Raw genomic sequence first — 20613 nt, 5'->3', positions numbered from 1 at the left:
TTACTAACAGCACTAGCTAACTTCACTTGGCTAACTCAACTCTATCATCACCCCTACTGATTGGCCTTTCTGTTGTTGCTTCAAACTTGTTAACTGAACAACTCCATCATGACCCCTGCTGATTGGTCTCTCTGTTGTTGCTTCATTATTCCTTTTTGAGTTTTTAGGATGCTCCTTGACTGCTTCCTCCCTTGACTCTTCTTGATTGAGTCCAGCAACATTGAGCTTCTTCAAGTCTTCTACCATTAGCTTAGACCTGAATGCTAGAAACGCAGCACTTGGCAAGGGCTTTGTCAACACATCAGCTAGTTTTACTGTACCAGGGACATGACTAACTTGAACTACCTGTTTAGACACATAGTCTCGAACAAAGTGCAAATCAGTTTCAAAGTGCTTAGACTTTGAGTGCAGAATTGGGTTGGCAGCAAGCAATACAGTACTTAGATTATCACAGAACATTGAAGGGGGTGTTGAGATTTTGGCACGAAGCTCAATCATGAGACTATTGATCCAGATTAATTCAGCCACAAGATCAGCCATAGCTCTATATTCAGCTTCAGTGCTGGATCTGGCAACAGCACCTTGCTTCTTTGAGCTCCAGGAAATTAGATTTTCTCCAAGAAAAACACAGAAGCCTCCAGTGAATTTTCTGTCATCCGGATCTCCTTCCCAATCAGAGTCACTATAGGCTCTAATGTTGTGAATGGTAGTTTTATGCAAGTGTAACCCAAAACTTGCTGTACCACTTACATATCTAAGCATCCTTTTACCGGCTTCCAATGCTCATCTAAAGGTGCTTGCATGAACTGAGACACCTTGCCAACACTATAGGCTAATTCTGGTCGAGTGATGGTTAGGTACTGCAGGCGACCCACCACTGACCTATATAGCTTTGGGTTTTTGAACACTGAACCACCAAATGCAGAGAACTTTACTGAAGAAGGCAAAGGAGTCTGACATGGTTTGCAATTTTCCATATCCGCCTTCTTGAGTAGGTCTCTGACATACTTCTCTTGTGAGAGTATTAGACCACCCCCAGCAGTTTTAGTGACTTGAACACCAAGAAAATAATGCAGTTCACCCATGTCCTTTAGTGCAAACCGATTGTTCTACTGCTGAATTACTTGAGAAACTGCTTCATCAGAGTCCCCTGTGATGAGTATATCATCTACATATACCAATACAATTACCACTGAGTTATGCCTAAAACTGATGAAGACAGAGACATAAGATTTTGTGGCATTAAACCCCAAGTGTTGCAAGGCTGTGGACAGCTTGTGATACCAGGCCCTTGGTGCCTGCTTTAAGCCATAGAGAGCCTTTGTGAGCCTGCATACTAAGCTGCCATCACCAACTTCATATCCCTTTGGCTGTTTCATATAGACATCCTCGGCCAAGTCACCATGCAGAAAGACATTATTTACATCAAGTTGCCTAATTTTCTAGCTTTTGGATAGAGCTAGTGTGAGCACAATTATGATTGAGGTAGGGTTTACCACAGGGCTGTAAGTCTCAGTGAAGTTAAAGCCAGGCCTTTGAGAAAAGTCCTGAGCTACCAATCGAGCTTTGTATTTTTGCAGGGAGCCATCTGCATTGTACTTGGCTCGAAACACCCATTTACTCCCAACAGCTTCTCTGCCTTCAGGTAAAGTGACTAACTTCCATGTGTGATTTTTCATTAGAGCATCATATTCTGCATCCATAGCAGCCTTCTAGGCTGGTGAGACAAGGCAGCTCTCACTGTCCTAGGTTCAGTAGCAGCTAGGAGAGCTTTGGGTTTGAACACCCCATTCTTACTCCTTATGATCATTGGGTGAGTGTTTAGAGGTAGGATTTGGAGATCTGGTTGATTGTCAGATACAATTTCTAGGTCAGAAATAGGGACTGAAATTGCTGTGTCAGAGGGAGCTGAGGGTGCAGGGAAGGTGGAAGCAAAATGACTAGAGGTATTAGAGATAGAGGGTGTTGTTGAGACTGCTTGTGTAGGTGAAGAGTGTGAGGATAATTGAAGCTGTATAGCTGCTGGTGTTTGTGACTGATTGAGTTGGTTTGAGGTATTTGATAAGGAAGGTTGTGGGAGATGGGTTGGACATCTCTTGATAAGTGGAATGGTTGGAGACAAATGAATATGGGATGGAGCTTTTTCTGGGTTAGGGGAGGATATGAAGGTTCCAGTTTTGAAGGGAAATTGAGACTCATCAAAGACTACATTGCTGGAAACAATTATTTTGCCTTGTGGAGTAAGGCACCTGTAGCCCTTGTGAACTGCACTGTAGCCTAAAAACACACAGGCTGCTGATCTAAACTCAAGTTTGTGTCTGTTGTAGGGTCGCAAATACGGAAAGCATAAACAGCCAAAGGTTTTCAACCTGGAGTAGTCACACTTCTTTCCAAATAGTTTCTCAAAGGGTGACTGATCTTTCAAGACTAGAGTAGGCAACCTGTTTATTAGGTGTATTGTCATGACAAAGGCCTCCCCCCAATACTGCATTGGCATGCCAGCTCCAGCCAGGATAGCTAAGGCTTTCTCCACAACATGCCTATATTTCCTCTCTGCACTGCCATTCTGCTGATGTTCGTGTGGACAGGAGAACCTGTGCATGATCCCTTGCACCTGTAAATCTTTAGCTCGGCTCACATATTCAGCCGCATTGTTAGATTGAAACATTTTGATTTTAGAGTTTAATTGCAGCTTAACCATTTGTTGGAAATACTTGAAAACAGATTTGAGTTGAGAGCGAGTTTTAATAAGGTATAACCAAGTAAATTTGCTGTAAGCATCAACAAAATTGACAAAGTAAAAATTTCCATTCAAGTCAGGAATGGGTGCAGGACCCCAAATATCTGAATAAACTAGCATTAAAGGAGCAATATAGACAGTAGTTGAAGGAGGATAAGGAAAAGCATGAGATTTGCCAATGCAACAAGAATCACACAGGTTTTTATTATTTGAATGAGCAACAATATTACATGATTTTAAAACAGAAGAGACGATATTATTAGAGGCATGACCCAATCGATTATGCCATAGAAGAAAGGGATTAGGTGTGGACACAGCTGAGATAAAGGCAGCTGTCTTATTTGATGGGGTGAAGTTCAGAAATTTGTACATCACTCTTTCAACTTTTTCATGTAGGACAACCTCTCTAGTTCCCTAAGATTTTACACAACAGCCATTAGAGTGGAATTCAAAGTAAACATTGTTATCGCAGCAGAATCGATATACACTGAGTAAGTTTTTGATGATGTTAGGGACATGAAGTAACTTGTGTAGCAAAAACTCTTTATTACTCAAATCAGTTTTAAAATAAGATTTTTCAACAAGGTTAATGTGTAAACCTGATCCGTTTCCTACAACCACCTGGTCTGTCCCTTCATAATTCTCTTTTTGCATAAGGTTTTGTTGATCAGTAGTCATGTGGTGCGTTGCACCTGAGTCTGGATACCAATTCTGATCTTGCAATGTTGCTGGTGTGTTCAGTACGTTGCTTAAATTTGCTTATGGTTCTTGGAGTGGCTGGGAGCTTATCCTGTCACCTTGACCTCTCGGACTATCATTTCTCTCATACCTATACCAACACGTATTTGCTGTATGTCCAAGTTTATCACAAACTTGGCAAACTGGTCTTTCTCTCACAAATCTTGATTCTTCAGTATTAGTGAACCTGGGATCATAGCCATTCCCAAATCTTGAACCGTTGCCAAACCTCACATCATCATGGAATTGAGCATCAGATTTGTAATTGTTGTCACTCCTATCAGACCTGTAGTTGTGATTGTTGGACCTGAACTGTCCTTGTCCATTATAATAGCCCCTGTCATATATGAAATTATTGCTGCTTCCATGAGTTCCTCTGGCTGATCTGCCCCCTCTGCCTCTATAGTCATTTCTGAATCCTCCTCTTGTGTTGTAGCCTTGGGAATATCCTCCACCTTCGGCCACATTTGCTTGTATGAATGAGTCTGACTTTCTGAACCTTTCCAGCATACTTTCATAAGTCAATAAGAGTGTCTCTAGTTCTCCAACTGCGATACTTACTGGTCTTCCTACCACTGAGGTGATAACTGTGCTGTATTCCTCAGTTAAACCATTCAAGATGGCATTGACATGATCACTTTCCCGCATAGGTTCCCCTACTGAGGCCAAGGCGTCAATTGTTCCTTTAATCGCTAACACATACTCATTAACTGAACTGCCTATCTTAATTGTACTCAACTTGTTTTTCAGCTGCACTATCTTAGCTTTAATTTGAGAGGAGAAGTGGTCTTCTAACCTTTTCCAGATTTCGTACGAGTAGATGCATCCCACCATGCGAGTTGTAAACGGTTTTGTCATTGAAGCAAAAAGCCAGGACTTCAATAGAGCATCTTGCCTCTTCCAAGCTGCAAATTCTTGAGTTACTCTTCCAGATCTATCGAATCTTGTCGGTATTCTTTCACCCGTGATGTGGTGAAGCAAATCGTTGCCTTCAATTGTAGACTCATCTTGATCTTTTCATTGTAGGAAGTTATCATCATCAAGTTTCATGAAAATCGGTGAGGAGGTGAAACTTGGAGCTGCATGCGATACATTTGTTGAATGCTCGGTTACTAGGTTTTCTTCTGCCATTGCGATAACAGATCTGAGCTCTGATACCATGTAGAGGTACCAGACTCAATCAAGAAGAAGAGGAAATGGAGAGGGAAGATTGAGAGTGCAGAAACAGAGAAAGCAGAGAGAAGGAGAGAAAAACTGAATCTGTATTGATTTGATTTTGTGAACAGTGAATCATCTAGCTCAGCGTTTTGGCTTGAGACTTAACTATATATATACAAAGGGTAAATCCAGCTGTCATAACTAACTTCTAACACGTGCTACAATTACAAAAGCTAACTCTAACAGTAATGTCTAACTAACTGTGTTTACTAACAGCACTAGCTAACTTCACTTGGCTAACTCAACTCTATCACAGACTTGCTGTCTAGATTCATGGGATTCATCGAAAACGACAATTACTTGAGAGACATAATCATTAGTTTCCTGAGTATGAATTGGTTGAGAACAAGTTGAGGATTTTTCTTCTTATGCACATTAAAGTTACAGAGTGTGTATTGTGTAGTTTGAAGTTGCAACGTTAGACTGTTAGAGTTATGCAAGATATGATGAAAATTGGAAGAAAACAATATTATTTTCAAATAGAGGAGATCAGGGACTATTTTGTCTTCTATTAAAGTTGTCAGGGATTATTTGTCTTCCGTTAGAGTTGATAGAGTAAAAGATCTAAGTGATTAACGGAGTTAATTGTTAAGAACCAATCAAATAATTAATTTTAGTTGAAGACTAAAATATTTTGTCTGAAATTTTTTGAGGATCAAAATAAATAAATACTATTATATATATTAGCTATAACCCCCTCAACAAATACTCATGTAAGAAAAGATTAAAAAAAAAGAAATTAAAGAAAGAAAGAAAAAGATAATTAAAAGAGAGAAAAAAATGTATATAAAAATTTGAACAGCTACACACAAAAAGTCTAAATTCAAAAGTCTCAACTCTCAAGTGTCATATTTCAACACATTACGTAGTGAAATAGAAGTCTAATAAATTCTCGTAACTCGGAGGAATAAGTCTACATGACTACATATATTAGATCTTTTCTAATAAAAAAAAATCTACCGTGTCTAGCACCGAAAATAGAAGAATTAAATATTTTATTTAAGTAAAGATGAGTTTAATTTTTATAAATTGGTTCAAATAGTATAGAGTTGAAAATTTTAAGATGTAATAGAATTTCGATTAAGATTTTTTAAAATAAAAAATTAATAAAATAATAAAATAAAGAGTTAATAATTTTTAAATTAAAATAATAAAATATATATTTTATAAAAATTATAAAATTAATAATAATTAATTTTTTACTTTATTATTTTATCAATTTTTTCACTTAAAAAAATTTAAATTCATAAAATTCGAATTGAGAGATTTAACACGAATATAGTTAGAATGAAACTTGAACTCTATCTTATGACCCTATTCATTGTAACCTAATTATATTTTCCATAAAGCAGGAGAAATCAGATATTAGGTCTGCGTTTATGCAGCATATTCTCCTGCTTATTTGAATGAATAATTGAAGGTGAAATATTCTCCGAGGGACTAAAAAACAATCTCATTTATAAGGTTGTGTCTTTAATGGTTAAATTGTCCTTATTTATGAATTTAGATTTTTTTTTAAAAAAATTAATAAAATAATAAAATAAAAAATTAATTATTATTAAATTTATAATTATTATAAAATATATATTTTATTATCTTAATTTAACAGTAATTAATTTTTTATTTTATTATTTTACTAATTTTTAATTTTAAAAAATTTTGATCCTTTATTTATAGACTTTGCTATTTGTAACGAGAGGACCAGTTATTCTTAAATTTAATTCAGTAATTAATTAATAATGATAGAATAAGAATAGGAAAAAGTTTGGTAACCAAAAAGTTTTTAATTAGCCAAAATTTTCTATAATATATTTCATTTACATCATTTTATAATAGTTTTATTTTTTAGTCCACTTTCTTATCATTCCACTTATCGTATTCTTATCAACTCCACTTATTAACGATATTAATTATAATATCATATCCCTTACTATTAGGCATTCTTGTAATCAATAATTAATATTTTTTTATAATTTAATTTTTATATTTAAGAATATAATAAAGATTAATAATAATAATTAATAACGATTATGATTTATCATTGTAATTGATTCTTGTTATGCTCCTTCACCTAATAGAAATACGATAATATTACATAAATTCAATAATTGTAATTAATTATTATCATAAACATTTTTTTGCTTTATTATTATTATCATTACCGTTTTTTATTATAATTAATTTTCTATTTTTGTTAAGTCATTTATCATCATTCAATGGAAAGATACAAAACCTGAATGTTACCCTAATATGATTTTGTTTTCGTTAATTCAATTATTTTCATTCAAAATTCACAACTCTAATACTATTACAAGCACAATTAGAATAGGTCAAAGAATTTTGCAAGAAATCATCTTTATCATTACAAATAGTATGATATTTGAATTCGACTTTAATACGGTACCTATGGTAGAAAGTGACGAAAAATTTGAATAACAGATAGACTCACCCGACGAGGTTATTTTCAGTCAATCAATTTTCTAGAATATGAAAAACTACACTAGTTTTGATGAGGTATGGTCATAAACTAATTTAATTTTTTTTGTGTGTGTTTTTATGTGTATTTATAATTATATTGTACTAACTAAGTTCATACACATAACATTTATACGTTTATATACATAACATCCATAATTATATACAACTAACATCTAAAAATTAAATTCATGTTTATTAGATATTACATTCATACACATATCATTTTCTAGTTATTGCATAAGTAATTATAAAATTAACACAGATGTTTTTAAATTTTATCATAATTGAATTTAAAAAAATGTCAAATTCTTAAATTAATTTATTCAAATGATAAATTTACTCATAACATCCATAAATTCATACACATAACATCCATATTTTTATATTAATAACATCCATAATTTTGTACTCATAATATTCATAATTTCATACATATGATGTCTATAATTAATAATTTTTTATAATTAATATTATCAAACTTTAAACTATACGTCATATTGTATTCTTCAAATTATCTCATATGTGTAATAATAGATTATGATTTTAATTATTTTAATATTTTTGTTTAATATTCGTATGTCTGCTTATTTATTGATTTTAATATGATGAATTAATAATTATTTTTAAAAATTTATTTTTTTAATTTTTGTTTATATTTTATTTTTTATTTTTTAATAATCTATATGTAAAATATAAATTATATAGTAGAAGTTGTTAAAAAAATTTAATTTAATTTTCATAATTTTTACAGAGAATTATTGCATTTTAATAGATAATAATGTGATTGAGAGATGTTAGGGATTTAATTTGGGAGAAACTGAAATTGATTTTGGAAAGAATATTAATAACTCCAAACATGCAACAAAAATGGTAAATGACAAAGAGAATAAGTAATAAGAAAGTGTATATCACTTACTTATCAAGAGAATAAAAATTTTTACATTATATTTTTATATTGTAATTATTCTTTAGCTACCTAGCATCACCCATAAGAATAATCCTAAATGTTTAAGGTTACCAGGGACCAAAACATTTTAGACATTTTACCAGGAACTATGCTCTCACATCTTTAATCTTGAACATTAATAATTACGTTTAGACAAAGACTTGTATACAATTATTTTCATATAGTTAAAAATTATTAAATAATAATTTAATAAAAAAATTTAAATTATCTGATAATTTTTAACTAATAAATGTACATCAATTTTCACTTTAGGCTTAATTATTCTTCCAAGAGGAAAGTTTCAAGAACTATGAGAGTTTGACCCCCAAAATCAATCAATTTCAATCAAGATTTTTAGCATTTCATAAGGCAACAGACAAGACATTAAATCTTTTAGCTAGACTAATAGACCAGTTTTGCCTACTCATTGTTCTTACCATACATAGACCACACACATGTCATTGATCGAAAGTCATCATTGACTTCAAAAATTCATAGAAAGATTAATCTTTTTCCTATCAAGTTAAGTGGATCGATTACATACACCAATTAGGGGGTCACATATTACACACTAGCTAACTCCAAATATAAATAAAAAAGAAAAACCTCTACCAAATATCTTTCTGTTGTAAAATAAAAGATATATAAAATAAAAATGTATAAATAGAAGATTCTAGTATTAAAATAATTAGCTCAATAATAATTTATATATATATAATAATATTATATGTTGTAATGTGTATATATATATACAAAGATAGAAAAGAGTATAAAAAGTAAAGAGAGAGAGAATTGCATAAATATATATATAAAGATAGAAAGGAGTATAAAAAGTAAAGAAAGAGAGAATAACATTTGCTTTTATTATTGCTATGTGTATAAAGGGAGAGAGAATAATATTCAGTTGTTGTTGTTGTTGTTGTTGTGTAAAATTGACGGAGGCTTAACCTCCTTTTATAGATACATAAGGTCAAATATTCAAAGCTCCATTTATTATCATTTTGCCTTGGGAGCTTCATATCTCATAGGGAAAATGGGCATCCATGTCCTTTCGGACTTATCACAACACTCTCCCTTGGATGATCATTTTAGGATTATGCATCATTAAAATCTTACTAAAGAAAACCCAGTGGGAAAAACTTTAGTGAAGGAAAAAGAGTACAAAATCCTTTAGTAATGGGGACTGCCTCATTAAAAACCTTGTCAAGAAAAATCCAATGGGAAAAAAAAACTCGACCAAGGGAAAAAGAGTACAGTCTCCCCCTCTTGCCGAATCGGCGCATCCCAATCTCATATACGAATCTTTCAAAGGAGGATTTTGGGAGTGACTTTGTAAATAAATCTGCCAGATTGTCACTTGAGCGGATCTGTTGGACATCAATTGTCCCTTGATTTTGAAGATCATGAGTGAAGAAGAATTTGGGAGAAATATGCTTTGTTCTATCACCTTTGATGTATCCACCCTTAAGTTGAGCAATGCATTCTGTATTATCTTCAAACAGGACAGTTGGAGCTATCTTATGATCAATCAGTCCACATGATGACAAAATATATTGAATCAGACTCCTCAGCCAAAAACACTCGCGACTAGCTTCATGAATCGCCAGTATTTCAGCATGATTAGAGGAGGTTGCTGCTATCGTTTGTTTCGTGAACCTCCATGATATAGCTGTACCACCATATGTGAATAAGTATCCTGTTTGAGATCTCCCTTTATGTGGATCAGACAGGTATCCAGTATCTGCATAGCCAACTAGTTGTGACTTGGATCCATAGGGATAAAACAATCCCATATCAACCGTTCCATGAAGATATCAAAAAATTTGTTTGATTCCACTCCAATGTCTTCTGGTTGGAGAGGAACTATATCTTGCTAGTAAATTCACCGCGAATGATATGCCAGGTCGCGTATTATTAGCAAGATACATTAGCGCTCCAATGGCACTAAGATATGGTACTTCAGGACCAATGATATCTTCATTCTCTTCTTTAGGACGGAATTGATTCTTTTTCACATCTAAAGATCTTACAATCATTGGGGGACTTAATGGATGTGACTTATCCATATAAAATCTCTTCAAGATCTTTTCTGTGTATGTTGTTTGATGAATAAAGATCCCATCTTTTGTATGCTCGATCTGCAGGTCGAGACAAAATTTAGTCTTTCCAAGATCTTTCATCTCAAACTCTTCTTTTAGAGTTTTTATAATTGTTGGAATCTCTTCAGGAGTCCCAATGATATTTAAATCATCAACGTACACAACAATTATAATGAATCCAGATGCAGATTTCTTTATGAAAACACACGGGCAGATATCATCATTCTTGAATCCGTTTTTGGCCAAATACTCAGCAAGACGATTATACCACATTCGTCCAGATTGTTTCAGACCATATAAAGATCTTTGCAATTTGACTGAGTATAACCCTTGCGAATATTCACTAGATGGTTTAGATATCTTTAGTCCTTCAGGGACTTTCATATAGATATCCCGATCTAATGAGCCGTAAAAGTAGGTTGTTACCACATCCATTAAATGCATATGCAGTTTATGATATGCAGATAAACTGACCAAATAACACAATGTTATCGCATCCACTACAGGGGAATACGTTTCTTCATAATCTATACCGGACCTTTGTGAAAAACCTTGTGCCACAAGTCGGGCTTTATAGCGCACAACTTCATTTTTCTCATTTCGTTTTCTCACAAATACCCACTTATATCCAACAGGTTTTACATCTTCAGGTGTACGGACTACAGGTCCAAAGACTTCACGTTTTGCAAGTGAGTCTAACTCAGCCTTCATGGCTTCTTTCCATTTTGGCCAATCATTCCTTAGTTGACATTCTTCGACTGATCTTGGATCAAGATCCTTATTTTCATGCATGATATTCAATGCCACATTATATGCAAATATTTCATTGACAATTGTCTTATTTCGGTCCCATTTCTCTCCTGTAAAGACATAATTTATTAAGATCTCATCATTTTCACAATTTTCAGGTACCTGAACGTCTTCTGACGTTAAAACTATATCAGAATTTTGGATCACTACAGGTGTCTCTACTATATCTTTTTCAACAGGAACAGTATTTACCTCTTTTCTCTTTCGAGGATTTTTATCTTTGGAACCGACAAGCCTGCCACGCTTCTGGCGTGTATTTGCTTCGGTGGCAATTTGTCCAACTGGGACATCAATTCGAATTGGGGCATTTTTCACTGGTATATAAGATTTCGTTATCCTCTTTGTATCGGAAAATGCATCAGGCAATTCATTTGGTATTCTTTGCAAATGTATAATCTTTTGAACTTCTAGTTCACATTGCCCTGACCGAGGATCTAAATGCATCAACGATGATGCATTCCAATTAAGTTCCTTTTCAGGAAGCTTATTCTCTCCTCTTAATGTTGGAAATTTTGATTCATCAAAATGACAATCCGCAAACCGGGCTTTAAATACATCTCCCATTTGTATCTCAAGATACTTCACTATAGAGGGAGAATCATATCCAACATATATCCCCAATTTTCTTTGGGGTCCCATTTTGGTGCGATTAGGTGGCGCAATGGGAACATATATCGCGCACCCAAATATTCTTAAATGGGAAACATTTGGCTGCTGGCCAAAAGCTAATTGCATAGGAGAGAACTGATGGTAACTCGTTGGCCTCAAACGAATAAGTGCTGCGGCATGTAAAATAGCATGCCCCAAACCGAGGTTGGGAGATTTGTTCTCATAAGCAAGGGTCTAGCAATTAATTAGAGGCGCTTAATAAGTGATTCTGCTAACCCATTTTGTGTGTGAACATAAGCTACTGGATGTTCAACACTTATTCCATTAGCCATACAATAAGCATCAAAAGCTTGGGAAGTAAATTCACCAGCATTATCAAGACGAATTGCTTTAATTGGATTTTTTGGAAATTGTGCTTTTAATAGAATAATTTGAGCCAATAATCTCGCAAATACCAGGTTGCGAGAAGATAATAAGCACACATGTGACCATCTTGAAGATGCGTCTATTAGGACCATAAAATATCTAAAAGATCCACATGGTGGATGAATAGGTCCACATATATCACCTTGAATCCTTTCTAGGAATTCAGGGGACTCAAATCCAATCTTTACTGGTGATGACCTTAAAATTAACTTCCCTTGAGAACATGCAGCACAACAAAATTCACTAGTTTTAAGAATCTTCTGGTTCTTTAGTGAATGTCCATGGGAGTTTTCAATAATTCTCCTCATCATGGTTGTTCCCGGATGACCCAATCGGTCGTGCCAAGTTATGAACTCATTTGAGCTAGTAAACTTCTGGTTTACAATGGCATATGATTCAATTGCACTAATCTTGGTATAATACAACCCAGATGAAAGTGAGGGTAATTTTTCTAATATAACTTTCTTATTTGAATCATGAGTTGTGATACATAAATACTCATGATTTTCCTCATTCATAGTCTCAATATGATATCCATTTCGGCGAATATCTTTAAAGCTCAACAAGTTTCTTCGAGACTTGGTAGATAACAGTGCATTATTTATTATAAATTTTGTTCCTCCAGGAAACAAAATTATAGCTCTTCCGGAGCCTTCTATCACATTGCCTGAGCCAATAATAGTATTAACATATTCCTCTTTTGGCACAAGATGGGTAAAATATATATCACTTTTGAGAATAGTGTGCGAACTTGCACTATCCGCAAGGCATACATCTTCATTACATATCCTTACCATTCTCTTCAAAAACAAATAATAATAAAATGAGTAGTATGCACAGTTAAATTGAATACTTGATCATAATCATTTTAAAAAAAAAACACTGTACATAAAATAATGTCATATACTAAAATTTTATTTTAAAATTTGACACATTTAATAATTTCAAAATTCATAAACATTAATATTTCATTATTTATGTACATCACATTTGAAACTTAAATACATAGAAAATAAAACTTAACAATAAGTTCTTTACATTATTTATTTACATATATACTTCACAATCCTACATATTAAACTATTCCATCATTGATCAAATGACCAATATTTCCTTCAGGATCCTCAAAGAAATCAGATACATCATAATGAGTGGTGGAGTTCTCAGCATCATTTGAAACAAAATTTGTTTCCTTTCCTTTGTCGTCATTTTTCAAAGATGCCTGGTAAAGATCGACTAGGTGCCTTGGGGTACGACAGGTACGTGACCAATGGCCCTTTCCACCACAACGGAAACACTTATCCTCTGTTGATTTATTCTGCCCGATATTCCTTTCTTTATCCCACTTCTGGTGAGATCCTCTCTTTTGAACATAATTCTTTTTTCTTCCATAATTTTTCTGATTATTAAAACCTTGCCATTTACCTCTTTTGGGGTAATTTGCCACATTTACTTCAGGAAATGGGGTAGTGCTAGTTGGGCGCGCTTCATGATTTTTCAATAACAACTCATTGTTGCGTTCAGCAACAAGAAGGTAAGAAATTAACTCAGAATATTTTTTAAACCCTTTCTCTCGATACTGCTGCTGTAGGAGCACATTCGAGGCATGGAAGGTTGAGAAAGTTTTCTCCAACATATCATGATCAGTTATTTTTCCCCACACAATTTCATTCGTGAGGTGATTCGAAACATTGCAGAATTATATTCATTTATAGATTTAAAATCTTGTGAACGCAAATGCGTCCATTCATACCGGGCTTGAGGAAGTATCACCGTTTTCTGATGATTATACCTTTCTTCAAGGTCTTTCCAAAGATCTGCAGGATCTTTTAATGTAAGATATTCATTTTTCAATCCTTCGTCAAGATGACGACGAAGAAAAATCATGGCTTTAGCTTTATCCTTCTGGGATGCATTATTTTCAGCCTTAATGGTATCTCCAAGATCCATTGAATCAAGATGGATTTCAGCATCTAATATCCATGATAAATAATTGTTTCCAGATATATCAAGAGCATTGAATTCAAGATGAGAGAGTTTCGACATAATGAAAAATTTGTTACCTGAGTCTTCCTAAAAATTTGATCAGAGTCTCGTGTTGATAACGTGTTGTAAAATAAAATATATATAAAATAAAGATGTATAAATAGAAGACTCTAGTATTAAAATAATTAGCTCAATAATAATTTATATATATATATAATAATATTATATGTTGTAATATATATATATATATATATATATATATATATATATATATATATAGATAGAAAGGAGTATAAAAAGTAAACAGAGAGAAAATTGCATAAATATATATATAAAGATAAAAAGGAGTATAAAAAATAAAGAAAGAGAAAATAGCATTTGCTTTTATTATTGCTATGTGTATAAAGGGAGAGAGAATAATATTCAGTTGTTGTTGTTGTATAAAATTGACGGCTTAACCTCTTTTTATAGATACATAAAGTCAAATATTCAAAGCTCCATTTATTATCATTTTGGCTTGGGAGCTTCATATCTCATAGAAAAAATGGGCATCTTTTGGGACTTATCACAATACTTTCTTTTTAATGGAGGACAATTATAAATGCAGAGTGAGCAACAGATCCAGCATATAATATATATAAACCATGAAAACGGAAAAAAAGAAATTCCAATATAAATTCAACCAATAAAGCTAAATAGAATTTGTGCATGTGTGTCATGCTGAATAACATTTTACTTCAATGTTTCTGTAAGGGTAACAAAGTTTAGAACAAAAATTTTAGGAAATTGATTTAATTTGATTTGAAAGGAATTATTGTGTTTAGAATTAATAATGTAAAACAGAAACGGTTTGATTTTAAAAATTGATATAATAAATTAATTTTATATTTTCATTTTTAACTATTTATTTACCACACTTTTTTATCACCATCAATAATCACAGTTAGTCAATTGGCATGGTCCAAACAACTCAGTTGAACCGACAAACAATTGCATTTGTCCCAGCTCCAGGCTAACCTCGCCAATCATGTCCGAACTACTGGGTCAAAATAGTTGACTGGCCCGGTCGGCATGTCCAATTGACCAAGTATGACAGAGTGATCAGTCTGATCGATAGGCACAGTCGACCTGTCCAGTCGGTCCAGTTGGTCATCAATTTTTTGATAATGCTTTTTTTTTTTTAAATTAAAAAATATTGTTAAATAATTAAAAAATATTATTTTAATTTTAATATATAATACTTTTTAAGATACCATAACTATAAGCTACTATAGCATTGACACTATAGTAACATGATATATAATACAAAATAGAAAATAACATAATTTTTTATTTTATATCTACGATACACATTGTTCTTTTGTCTTTCAAATAAAATTTCAACTTTTTTTCATAGTTTAGTCTATACATTCTTTGCATGTTATGATTCTACTTCTTAAAAATTTAAGTGGATAGAATTTGTGTGAATTTTTTGTATAAGTTTATTTTTTTTATTTGATTTTTTTTTAAAAAAGATAACAATGATTAAACTCTAAATTTTTTTGTCATAAAAATTTTGATATATATTATATCATAATACAATTTCTCTTAAAAATTTAGACCAATAAAAAAAACACATAAATAGTTATTGTTCATACCCTGACCCAATAATAAAGGCCCAGGATCCAAACAAAGAAGCCCAACCCAAAGGGTTGGCCCTCACCCAGTACCAGCCTTCATCCCAAGAAGTCGGTACTAAACACGACCTGCTCCAAAGAAGTCGGATACGAGGGTTAGCTGGCAGATAACACTCATTCGACTGAATAACTGTCCCTAGAAACTCTCTAACCACTTCATAGAGCCATATCTTAACCTCCCTAAGATATGGGAACGGTTATCCACCTAAAAAGGTGGCACTACTTCAGCGGTGGTTATTGGTTCACCACTATAAATACACTGACACCATTCAGGTATCTCTAAGTTCCAATACTCTCTAACCTGCTCACACTCTTGCTAACTTAGGCATCGGAGTGTCTTTGCAGGTACCACCCCCCATTCTTTCGCACGTACAAGTCGGACGGGGGAACACCGAGTAGCAGATTCACTCGAAAGCCACCTCCTTCATACGTTTGGGCCAACTAACGCCATCCAGCCCATTAATCTCCGGCTACCTACCGTAACATTGGCGCCGTTGCCGGGGACCCGAGAGATCAACCAGTGATGGCGGATAGATCCCCTGAAGAGGGTCATGTGGAGACAGATTCTGAACAAGAGAATCTGAACACTGGAAACAATGAGGCAGACCAGACCCTTCACCAGGAAGCCAATGATCAACACAGGGAAGGCACCTCCGGAATCAAAAACCCGAAGGTAAATTCTTCGGAGGGACGCGAATCAGAAAAAAGAAGGATCATCCCATGCAACTGAGCTCATGGGATTAGTCCACAGTCGTCTCGAGCAGCTAGAACAGGAACGGGAGCGACAAAAGAAAACCGAAAAGAACCTAAAAGAGGAGATGGAGCGACGAAAAGAGTTAGAAAGAAAACTCTTAAAGTTAGAATCCTCCCTCAAAGGTCAGAACTCCCACGACGGTAGAGAAGATTCGCCCTTATGGGGGGAAGATCCTTTTAGTGAGGACATAATGAGGGCAAAAGTTCCGAAAAACTTTAGAAGCCCCGATATGGACCTCTACGACGGAACCACTGATCCAAAGCATCATCTGAGCAACTTTAAAAGTCGGATGTATCTGGCTGACGCTTCTGATGCTACGCGATGCAAAGCTTTTCCGACAACCTTGTCAAAAGCAGCGATGAAGTGGTTCGACAGCCTCCCTCCGAGGTCGATTACCAGTTTTGAAGACCTCTCAAGGAAGTTCTTGATGAGGTTCTCCATCCAGAAAGACAAAGTAAAACATGCACCGAGTCTCCTGGGAATAAAACAGGAGGTCGGGGAGTCCTTACGAGCCTATATGGAAAGGTTCAACAAAGCATGTTTGGAGATTCAAGACCTGCCCACCGAGGCAGTCATCATGGGGCTAGTCAATGGTCTTAGAGAAGGTCCCTTCTCACAGTCCATATCAAAAAGACACCCCGCCTCTTTAAGTGATGTACGGGAAAGAGCTGAAAAGTACATCAATATGGAAGAAAATGCTAAGCTAAGAGACCTGAGTTGGCGACCTGGTCACCCTCCCTCAACAAAAGAGAGGGAGAGGGAAGCCAAGAAGAAGGAAGAACTCGGCCTCGATAGGCCAAGAAAATATCACTCTTATACTCCTCTAAAAGTTCCTGTAGTGGATGTATACAGAGAAATTTGCAATACTGAAAGGCTGCCTCCCCCCAGGCCCATTAAAAATAAAAGAAGGGGGAGCCGCGGTGATTACTGTGAGTACCATAAGATATATGGGCACTCCACAAACGACTGTTACAACCTTAAAAATGTGATAGAAAAGCTAGCCAGAGAAGGTCGGCTTGACAGATATCTCATAGAAAGGTCGGACATTCATGGAAAAAGAAAGCGAGATGATATGGATAGAAGAGACCCACCACCACAAACTCCGGAGAGACATATCCATATGATCTCAGGAGGGTTTGTGGGAGGGGGACTCACAAAATCTTCTCGTAAAAGACATCTCAAGAGAGTTTACCAGGTCGGAGAGGAGTCATCCGACCTCCCTACCATTTCATTCACAAAGGAGGATGGGCAAGGAATAATCCCGGGGCACGATGACCCAGTGGTAATTACCATGATCCTGGCAAATGCCCATCTCCACAGAACACTAGTAGACCAAGGAAGTTCAGCGGACATCCTCTTTAAGCCCGCTTTCGACAAACTGGGATTAGATGAGAAAGAGTTAAGAGCCTACCCCGACACCTTGTACGGATTAGGCGACACGCCAATAAAGCCACTAGGATTTTTTCCCCTCCACACCACCTTTGGAAAGGGGGAAAAATCAAAGACTCTGAGTATAGACTTCATAGTCATCGACGTGGGGTCAGCCTATAATGCTTTAATTGGCAGAGCTACCCTTAATCGACTCGGAGCGGTGGTATCGACGCCCCACCTCTGCATGAAATTCCCGACCTCAGCGGGGATAGCAACGGTGAGGGGAGATCAGAAGTTGGCAAGGAAATGCTACAATGAAAGCCTAAACCTGAGAGGAAAGAACAAAGAAATCCACACAATAGAGCTCGGTGGAGCAAGGATTAAAGAAGAGCTGCGACCACAGCCCGGGGGAAAAACCGAGGAGATTCAGGTCGGCGAAGAGGAAGGAAAAACCACCCACATAGGAGCCAACCTAGGGGAAACCCTAAGACAAGGGTTGACTAAGCTCCTAAGAGATAATTCCGATCTCTTCGCCTGGAAGGCCTCCGACATGCCTGGGATAGATCCCGAGCTCATGTCCCACAAACTCTCGGTCTACTCGGGGTCCTGACCTGTGCAACAAAGAAGACGCAAGCTCGGCCCAGAGCGAGCCCTAGTAGTGGAAGAGCAAGTACAGGCGCTCCTGGAAGCTGGCTTCATCAGAGAAGTCAAATACCCAACATGGCTAGCCAATGTAGTGCTAGTCAAAAAACAAAATGGCAAATGGAGGATGTGCGTCGACTATACCGACTTAAATAAGGCATGTCCCAAGGACCCTTATCCACTACCAAGCATTGATGCCCTAGTAGACTCTAGCTCGGGGTATCAATACTTGTCGTTCATGGACGCCTACTCGGGGTATAACCAAATCCCGATGTACGAGCCAGAGCAAGAGAAGACATCATTCATCACACCCAGAGCCAACTTTTGCTACGTGGTCATACCATTCGGATTAAAAAATGCAGGAGCCACCTACCAGAGGTTGATGAATAAGGTGTTTGCCTCTCACCTAGGGAGCTTAATGGAAGTATACGTCGACGATATGCTGGTAAAGACCAAGAAAGAAGTCGACCTCTTGCCTGACCTTTCACAAGTCTTTGACACCATAAGGTCGCACGGGATGAGACTAAATCCTGCAAAGTGCGCCTTCGCGGTGGAGGCAGGAAAATTTCTGGGATTCATGCTAACGCAAAGAGGGATCGAAGCCAATCCCAATAAGTGTAGAGCTATCCTGGAAATGAGAAGTCCGACTTGTTTAAGAGAAGTCCAACAACTTAACGGCCGACTTGCAGCTCTCTCCAGGTTTTTGGCAGGATCAGCACTAAGATCCCTTCCACTGTTCTCCCTATTGAGAAAGGGACGCCAGTTTGAATGGACTCCCGAATGCGAGGAGGCGTTCCAGGAGTTCAAAAAGTTTTTGAGCCAACCTTCTATTTTGACCCGACCTGTAGCCGGAAAAGACCTCGTCCTATACCTATCCGTGGCAGACAAGGCTGTCTCAGCAGCCTTGATAAGAGAAGACGAGGACGGTCAACACCCAATCTATTTCATCAGTAAAGTTCTACAGGGCCCTGAGCTAAGGTACCACAAACTAGAGAAATTTGCCTACTCCTTAGTGGTAGCCTCACGAAGACTACGGCCTTACTTTCAAGCTCACACAATAAGAGTCCGCACGAACCAACCCATGAAGCAAATCCTCCAAAAGACGGATGTTGCAGGAAGAATGGTTCAATGGGCAATAGAGCTCTCCGAGTTCGACTTGAAGTATGAAACTCGGACAGCGATTAAAGCCCAGTGCCTCACCGACTTCATTGCAGAATACGCAGGAGATCAAGAGGATAAACCAACTACATGGGAACTCTATGTAGATGGATCCTCCAACAAAACAGGAAGCGGTGCAGGCATAATATTGGTAGATGAAAGGGGAACCCAGATAGAGGTTTCCCTCAAGTTTGAATTCCCAGCTTCAAATAATCAGGTAGAGTATGAAGCCTTGATCGCAGGACTGAAGCTGGCAGAAGAAGTCGGTGCTACAAAGGTGATGATATACAGCGACTCCCAAGTGGTGACCTCCCAAATAAGTGGAGAATATCAGGCAAAGGACCCAAACATGAAGAGGTACTTGGAAAAAACTTTGGAGCACCTTGGGCGCTTTGCAGAAACCGAGGTGAAACACATAACTCGGGATCTAAACAGCAGAGCAGATGCCCTATCCAAGTTAGCAAGTACCAAGTCAGGAGGAAATAACAGAAGCCTGATTCAAGAGACTCTCCAGGAACCTTGAGTGGTAAAAATAGAAGACAAACAAGAAGTCTTCGAAGTGGTCGGATTAAACCTCGGATGGATGAACCCCTTAGTCGAATACTTGAAATTCGACATCCTCCCCAAGGAGGAAAAGAAGGCCAAGAAAATCCGAAGGGAAGCACAACACTACACCTTGGCAAGAAATATCCTCTACAGAAGAGGGATATCAACGCCATTATTAAAATGTGTACCGACCTCCAGAACCACCGAGGTATTAGAGGAAGTACATAGTGGAATCTGCGGAAACCATCTCGGAGCAAGGTCATTAGCCAGGAAAGTAATCCGAGCTGGATTCTATTGGCCAACCTTGCAGAAAGATGCCACAGAGTTTGTGAAAAAGTGCCAACCATGTCAAATGCACGCAAATTTCCACGTGGCTCCTCCAGAGGAGCTCATTAGCATCACTTCTCCGTGGCCCT

General features: G+C 36.5%; 1 protein-coding gene across 1 annotated transcript; it reads right to left on the bottom strand.

Moving 5' to 3' along the window:
• Positions 1 to 1678: 1678 nt before the first annotated feature.
• LOC140176006 (uncharacterized) lies at positions 1679 to 4609 on the bottom strand. Its single transcript, XM_072205848.1, has 3 exons — positions 4552 to 4609; positions 3614 to 4491; positions 1679 to 3154 (listed from the first exon to the last, which is right to left on the bottom strand). Exons 1-3 carry the CDS (start codon positions 4607 to 4609, stop codon positions 1679 to 1681), a joined length of 2412 nt encoding a protein of 803 aa, XP_072061949.1.
• Positions 4610 to 20613: the final 16004 nt, after the last annotated feature.

This window comes from Arachis hypogaea, chromosome 11, assembly GCF_003086295.3.
Source record: "Arachis hypogaea cultivar Tifrunner chromosome 11, arahy.Tifrunner.gnm2.J5K5, whole genome shotgun sequence".
Lineage (NCBI taxonomy): Eukaryota > Viridiplantae > Streptophyta > Magnoliopsida > Fabales > Fabaceae > Arachis > Arachis hypogaea.
Note: the sequence above shows the minus strand (reverse complement) of the source record. Positions and strands in the feature narration are given on the sequence as shown.